General features: G+C 40.9%; 1 protein-coding gene across 2 annotated transcripts in view; it reads right to left on the bottom strand.

Annotated features, from left to right (window-relative positions):
- IQGAP2 (IQ motif containing GTPase activating protein 2) overlaps window positions 1-8,350 on the bottom strand; it is a 306,128-nt gene that overhangs the window by 244,716 nt on the left and 53,062 nt on the right. For both annotated transcript variants that reach the window (XM_017527675.2, XM_037738181.1), the window contains exon 2: window positions 3,836-3,935. In XM_017527675.2, coding sequence (XP_017383164.1) covers window positions 3,836-3,935 — 100 coding nt within the window. The remainder of the gene's footprint in view (window positions 1-3,835; window positions 3,936-8,350) is intronic.

Below are 8,350 nucleotides of genomic sequence, written 5' to 3'. Positions count from 1 at the left end.
TTTTTTTTTAAGTGTTTTCTTCTGTTCTGTTTTTTAGTAGATTCGTATGAATTTTCTATAAACCAGATAACATCCCTTAGAAATACTTTCACTTCTTCCTTTCTAATCTGGATGCCTTGTGTTTTTCTTGCCTAACTGCCTTGGCTAAAATCTCCAGTACAATGTTGAACAGAAGTGGTAAGAAAAAAACATCCTGATTCCTGCATTTCACCAGTGAGTATGGTGGTACTTGTAGGATCAACCTTTATCAGGCTGAAATTCTATTCCTGGTTTGTTGACTGTTTTAAATCAAGACAGGGGGCTGGGTTTTATCAAATGCTTCTCCTGAATATATTGAGATGATCATGTGGCGTCTTTCCTTTCTTCTATTAATATAGTCTGTGATGTTGATTTTCAGATGTTAAACTAAGCTTGCTTCCTAGGATAAATCTCACTTGATGGTATAAAATACATTTTATACGTTGCTGAATTTGCTTTGCTGGTATTTTGTTAAGGATTTTTGCATTTGTATTCATAAAAGATATTGGTCTTTAGTTTTCTTGAGATGGCTATCTGGTTTTGGTATTAGGGTAATGTAGGCCTCAGAAGAATGAATTGGAAAACGTTCTCTCTTCTCGTAATTTATGGAAGAATTTGCAAGGACTGCTATTAATTCTTCTTTAAACATTTGACAGAATGCTACTGTGAAGTTATCTGGGTTTGTGAGAAGTTTTCTGATTTCTAAGTCAATCTCTTCACTTATTATAAGTCTCATTCTGCTTTTTTATTTTTATTTTTTCAGATTTTAAAAAATATTATTGAGTCAGTTAGGAATTTGTCCATTTCCTCTAAGTTTTCATTGGCATATAACTGTTCATAGTATTCCTTCATAATCCTTTGTATTTCAGTAATGTGGATAGTGATGTTCACTCTGAATAAAGGAACTTTTAAATGGCCTGATTTATTATAGAAGATAAACTGGAATATTATAATTCTCAATTTGTAAAAATCCTAAGTTACAGGATATACAAACTAAATATCTTCCAATTCTCACCTCCAGAAAGGAAAACAGATGCAAAGAGAGAACCAATACATTTCTAATTAAAATGCAATAAAGTCATTTCAACTGAAATCAGAAACAAGAAACACTTCATAGACGAATATATACAGTACAAGCATACAATTTAGTAGAAGCTAAATATTCTAAGCCAACTCCACTCATATGAACACATATATGTGCATTATAATAAACCCAATATTACAAATTCCAAAGGTACTAATACTTTAAAAGAATCATGCAATAAGTCCTTTCAAATAATCTTTTCAAGAAAGATTAATTCACCCTTTCCTATATTTCTTGAGTTCAAGACCATGAGTTTTCTGTATACCATGCTTTCTTAAATCAGCACATCTAAATATCTAGTAGTAGCTGCATAATTTTTATATAATCCATGACCAAAAATCAGCTTCTATGAAAGCATCTGTGTCTTGGCTGGGTGCAGTGGCTCACATCTGTAATCCCAGCACTTTGGGAGGCTGAGGTGGTCTTGGGGTCAGAAGTTCGAGACCAGCCTGGCCAACATGGTGAAACCCCATCTCTACTAAAAATACAAAAATTAGCTGAGGGTAGTGGTGGGCGCCTGTAATCCCAGCTACTTGGGAGGCTGAGGGAGGAGAATTGCTCGAATCCAGGAGGAGGAGGTTGCAGTGAGTTGAGATTGCACCACTGCACTCCAGCCTGGAAGACAGACTCTGTCTCAGGAATAAAAAAAAATAAAATAAAGTATTTGTGTCTTAAAAGATTTATAAATATATATTACATCTAATATACTCTTATCAAATAAATTTATGAAAAGCCATCTTAGAGAAAAAATTGTAAATTTTTGATAATTATTTTCATGAAACTATTCCAAGGAATCTGAAATAATCATTATGCTCACTTTCTGAAACAAAATTCAACTATAGAATTTCAAAAATACTAGAGAAGATGACAAGCTTTAAAGCTACATTTATACCATTTCAATATACTGAGGAGAAAACTTTTCTTATGTTATCACCATAAACCTGAATCCATGAATAAATAGGGCAATAAGTAATATCATCTTTATCGTTTCTTTTACAGAGGGACAAATTGAACTTTCTGCAGGTTAAATGGTCTGTGAGGGGTCAAATTGCCTGTGTAAGTGCTGGAGCTGGGACCAGGAAGTTAGGAAACCAACTCCCAATCACATATCATTTTCCTCTACATGATGCCCCTTCCCACTTGTAAAAAAACGGAGGCAAAAACAGAATGTAAAGGAAGTATCAGTAAAAAAGGAAGTTTCTCTACTATCTCCTTGAACTTATTCACTGAAAGTACATTTCTTTTCTTTTCTTTTTTGAGACAAGGTCTCATTCTGCCACCCAAGCTGGAGTGCTGCAGCCCAGTCTCAGCTCACTGCAACCTCCGCCTCCCGGGCTCAAGCAAGTGATCCTCCCACCTTAGCCTCTAGAGTCGATAGGACCATTTCTTTTCAGTGCTTATGAATCAATCTCCTAATCTAACTTTTTTGCAACAATGTGACTAAAAGCGTGTTTTTAATGATCTTAGACTGACGGTGAATCCTTAGCATCCTGCAACCCAACTGACTTCACAGGCATATTAATCTTGTTAAATCTTTTAAACATGTTAAATCTTTAAAACTTGGTTTTTAGAGCCTGAAGAAAGTTACATGACACTATTAAAATATCAAACAACTCTGAGAAACCCCTTGAAAGCAATTTTGACGTCAAATTAGGGCATGTGTCACCGAATGTTCTGCAAAATACTGATTAAAAACCTCATCATTCTAGTTCTGTAGACAGCCATTTATCAGTGATCAGAGATAACACCAGTGACCATTTAACCAAGTATTTATTTCTATATAGCTAAGAGGGCTGGAACATATCTTTGTCCAGGGAACAATACTGTTGCTCTATCACGGCATAAAACATTCAATCAAAATTCCTGGTATATGAACTCTGTAGTATTTGCCCCACAAAGGACAAAGTTCTCTTGATTCCTGTCATGAAGAAAGTATTTGCACTTAGGACTCTTTATCTTCACTTTCTCCTTGGAGAACCCAACATTTATTTAATGTAAAAAGTCTAAAAGAATCAATGTGATTTTAGAGACAACATATCCTAAGTGGCCACACACCCATGGTTTAAAGAGGAGATTGCTGTCATAAACCTATTTAGGGACTGATGGACTTCAGTCTGAGAGACTACTGTCCTGCTGGGCATTTATCATCATTGGGCTGGGAGTGGGGAAAAGACCCAAGGAAGCTCTGGGGAAAAAGGAAGTTGATTTAAATCATTATTGCTCCTCTACATCCATGCCAGTGAGATGAAGAATTTGAAACAATCTGCAGTTGGCCCACTGATTTCCTGGAAGGCTCTGAGGAAAGGAAAGGAATAGTTGCCTTTCTCCCAGTGCCTCAACCTTGGCAGTGGCATCAACTTTTTCTCAATTCTGCCCAACCATTTGCAAGAAACAGATGCTTCTTCTCCCATTATCCTGCTGCCAACAAGACTGCAGATGAGTTAGAATGATGTAGCATATGCACAGGAGTGTGATGTGCACCCAGCTGTGACTGAGGGGTGGAGCAGAGTGTGGAGGGGTCACCCCTAGCCCACTGGTCTCCTGGCATGGAGGTTTGGTCAAATCTAAATCACAGAGTACACGCAGCAGTCTCCCCCTGGTCATCTGCAACTCTGACAACTCTTTAGAAACACGGACCCATTTCAGGAATCTTCTGGTCATCCAATCCCACACCCTTATTGCAAAGCTTATCTCCAAGAGGTGGTGTACAAACAGAATAAGCCCGGATCTTACCTTTTGGCTTCCTCTAAGTGGCACAGATATTCATAAGCAATGTTCTGCCGCCTCCTCTCATCCATCTCTTCTGCAGAGAGCCTTTCATCGTCCACAATAGCTAGAAATAGAGGATAACAACATGTGATTTACAAGAGCAGTCTTCATTAAACACCCGAGACAATCAACCAGAAAAAACCTCACATGCAGCTGAACATTTAACATTCAGAAAAGGAGTACTGAAACACCAGGCAAAGAGAGAGATATTTGCCTTTGGATTTTGCAATGTTATTTCTTTTCCTTTATTTTTATTTTTTTGAGACAGGAACTGGCACTGTCACCCAGGCTGGAGTGCAGTGGTGAAATCATGGCTTACTGCAACCTCAACCTCCTGGGCTCAAGCAATCCTCCCACCTCAGCCTCCTGAGCAGCTGGAACTATAGGCACACACCACCACACTTGGCTAGTTTTTTGTATTTTTACAATATTATTTCTAACAAGTGAATCAAGGCTGGGAGCAGTGACTCACACCTGTAACCCCAGCACTTAGGGAGGCTGAGGTGGGTGGATCACTTGAAGTCAGGAGTTTGAGACCAGCCTGGCCAACGTGGCAAAACCCCCATCTCTACTAAAAATACAACTAGCTGGGCATGGTGGCAGGCAACTATAATCCCAGCTACTTGGGAGGCTGAGGCAGAAGAATAAGGAGAATTGGTTGAATCTGGGAGGTGGAGGTTGTAGTGAGCCAAGATTAAGCCACTGCACTCCAGCTTGGGCAATAGAGTTAGAATCAGTCTCAGGAAAAAAGAAAAAACAAAAACAAAAACAAAAACAAGCAGTGTGCAAAGGGGCAGGAGCTTCCATACATGTCCTCATCCTCGTTCCCATGCCCCTTCGTACCACTGTGGCTCCAGTCCTTGAACATGGAGACCTCACCCCATAACACTGATACCAATGGATGTCAGCAAAGATTGGCACCTGCCAAAAGTATTTTCTGTCGCCAGACTGGAGTGCAGTAGCCTGATCTCGGCTCACTGAAACCTCTGCCTCCCGGGTCAAACAATTCTCCTGCCTCAGCCTCCCAAGTAACTAGAACTACAGGTGCATACCACTACACCCAGCTAATTTTTGTATTTTTAGTAGAGACAGGGTTTCACCATGTTAGCCAGGATGGGCTTGATCTCTTGACCTTGTGATCTGCCCACCTCGGCTTCCCAAAGTGCTGGGATTACAGGCGTGAGCCACCGCGCCTGGCCAGCATTTTCTTTTTCTTTAATAATCTCAGTCCAATCTAAACTTTAAAAATGAGCCCTCACATTTCAGAAAAGTACAGAAGCTGTCAATCTTCCTCTGCACCTCCACTGTGAGAGTCCGGGTCTTACTGTCTCTCCTATAAACTCTCGGAACAGGTCCAGTCCCTCAGCCACTACTCCCTCCTTCACTCATTCTCCCCTCGGCCAACAGAAGCATCTTCCTTATTACTCCCCCTCTCAAAACTTTTGATGGCTCCCCCATTTCCTATAGAACAAGGTTCTAGAACACTTTGCCTCTTCCCCCCATCCAGGAAGCCCACACTTGAGCCACCACTTCCAGGCAGCACTGTGTTCCAGGACCATGCCACTTCCTCCAGCGCTGAGTGCTTCTGCTTCACCCTTCTCTCTGCCTGGAAAGCCATTCTCCCACCTTCTGCACCTTTCACATCCTCTCAAGGAAATTCCATGTATCTCTACATCTAAATCCATTGGCTCTCCTTGACACTTTAGTTCACATTTTTATTATATCCCTCATCAGAAAATCCCCCACTATAAATCAGTATGCCTGTCTCTGCAAACTAGGGGATCCTTAGAGGAAGGTTTTGATCATCTTCACATCTCCCTTGAATTTGTCATGGCTCCTTGCACACAGCACTCTATGTGTACAGAAAAATTATCTTCCAGGGAATCCTTACTAAGTGAGCTCATCATTACTGCACAATGAATAGACTTTAAAAATTATAATTTTTAGGCCAGGCATGGTGGCTCACCCCTGTAATTCTCAGCACTTTGGGAGGCTGAAGCAGACAGATCACTTGAGTCAGGAGTTCAAGTCCAGCCTGGCCAACGTGGCAAAATCCCATCTCTACTAAAAATACAAAAATTAGCCAGGTGTGGTGGTGCTCACCTGTAATCCCAGCTACTCAGGAGGGTCAGGCAGAGAATTGCTTCAACCCAGGAGGCAGAGGTTGCAGTGAGCTGAGATAGCACCACTGCACTCCAGCCTAGGTGACAGTACGAGACTCTGTCTCAGAAAAAATCATAATTTTATTTTCCTGTGTTTTCATAAATGATACCTGCCATGCTCACATACCATCACCTAATCCCCCATCTCTACTGTTCTGAACAGTTAATCGCCAAGATACCCCATGATTTCCAGCTTCTCTTTTTAATTTCAGGTTAAAGACTGTTTCCCATTTCTGACAAGATATCTTCATTTTCTAGTATTTCAGAAACACTAAGGCTTGGATTCAAAATAAAACTTCTAGTGGGAGCCCATGTGCTTGACACCATCCCCAACTTCAAAGAGTGGGTGCTGGGGTCATATTCAAAAGGCAGTGCACTCCCCATCTTCCTTAGGCTGCTGCATACCTTCCAGCCTCAACCAACCCCCCAGCAGGAGACAGAAGCCCCAGCAGAACCCAGTCCCTCAGCCTCTGCCCACAACTGTTTCCACAAAGCATGCAAGATTCTATCAGCCTGCTGAGGGGCTCCCAAACTCTGCTATTACCCTGTCCAAATAAGAGATTTTACTTAATGTGTGAATTAAAACACACAACCACAAAGGCTTAAATTGCAGCTGCAACATATTGACCCCATCTAGTGGGATACTATCTATCTTCCAGGCCTGACCCAGTGGGCCCTTTTCTTCCCAGTCTTCCTGATTGTCTCAGCTCAGAATACCCCCCTATCCTGCCCTGGTTAACGGTAAACTCCTAGAAGACATATTTGTGCCCTCATGGTGCCCAGCACACCTCCCTGCACAGGCTGCATGCTCTGTAAAAATATATGATGAATAAATAAAATCTCTTATCAGGAAATGCTAATAAAAGGGCTCCAAAATATCTCTGTGGGTAATTATATTTGATTATTTACACCTATTAAGAGTATGATCATTAACAGAGCAAAGATAGCACCATTCCGTGGACTTCACTCAACTAATGTCCAATTCTTAGGTTCTATGTGCCCCACGTGCGTCAAAGCACCAGACACAGGGTACTAAGTATAAAACATGTGTGCCCTCATGGGACTTGCCTTCTGACCCTCTGTGTGCCTGGCCCACTGCCTTTCTAACTCGACACACTTTGGCCTCACCTTCTTTGAGTGAGAGAGAACACCTTTCATAATCTACTGTCAAACTGTAAGTCTAGGAAAGTTAAGAGTTTGAGAAAATCTTTAACAAAAGCAGATCCTTCTGGGCCACAGGGACTGCCTGCAAATATTTCCTCGTTACTCACTATTTACAAAATGGTGGCTTCTGATAAGAACCACTGGCATGGATAATAACACTGCCATTTAAAGATCCATCATGGAGCTAATAAAATAATTCACTTAAGACGTGGCTTTACTGCCTATAAAGGGCGCTTCCAAATGTTACTGTGTGGTTCTGCGGTTCTCATGATCACCCTGAAAGATAGGCATTATCTCTTTCCTATAAATGAGGAAACCAAAGTCAAGCAAGGGAAAGGGACTGCCCATGGTTATTTGCTGGGTCAATGGCAAAGCCAGGGCTGGAACTAAGGTCTGTCAACATCGCAACCCTTATTCTTGACCCAGTACCTCCTGCTGCTAAATCTAAGTGAGCTCAGGAAGGGACTTGTCACTGGCAAGCCCAAGAAGCAGGCCATTTAAGTGGCTTCAAAATTCTTTTCGTTTTAAAGTAACTTGATTAACTGTAACCTCCACAGTTCATCTTCACTTGCTGCCCTGAACCACAAAAAACATGAGGACGTTGTGAAGAACACAGCTTCCTGATGTATTAGCAACTCACAAAATACTACTTGTGGCATCAGATGACAGTTCAAAGCAATTGCATTCTATGGAAATTACACAATAAAGTTTAGTCACAGATTTAAGAAGCAGAATGAAAGCAAGCTGTTAGAGAGTATTTTGAAAGAGAAGTGGAAGTTAGAGATGAAAGAGTCCTTTAGGAGTCCATTTCCCAAACAATACCTACAAAATCCAATGTAAAAACAGCCCAAAATCTACCTCTTTCAATAAAGAGTTGACAGGGTCACTATTTAATTTCTCCTATTCTCTTCCTATTACCTTCACACAGAGACACCAAGGCCGCCATCCCCTTCGTATTAAAATTCATTCATTTGTTCAGCAAATATTTGACTGGCTGTTTGGTGCCAGTCTGTTCTGGAGATGGAACACAGAGTGACAAATATGACTCAAAAGTCTCTCAAAGTTTTTATTAGAGTTAAATGATTGAAAGTTTAGCGTAATTACAAGACGCTTAGATTTGAGGGATATATTGAAAGAAGGGCTGACAAGAGTC

This window comes from Cebus imitator, unplaced genomic scaffold, assembly GCF_001604975.1.
Source record: "Cebus imitator isolate Cc_AM_T3 unplaced genomic scaffold, Cebus_imitator-1.0 Scaffold50, whole genome shotgun sequence".
Lineage (NCBI taxonomy): Eukaryota > Metazoa > Chordata > Mammalia > Primates > Cebidae > Cebus > Cebus imitator.
Note: the sequence above shows the minus strand (reverse complement) of the source record. Positions and strands in the feature narration are given on the sequence as shown.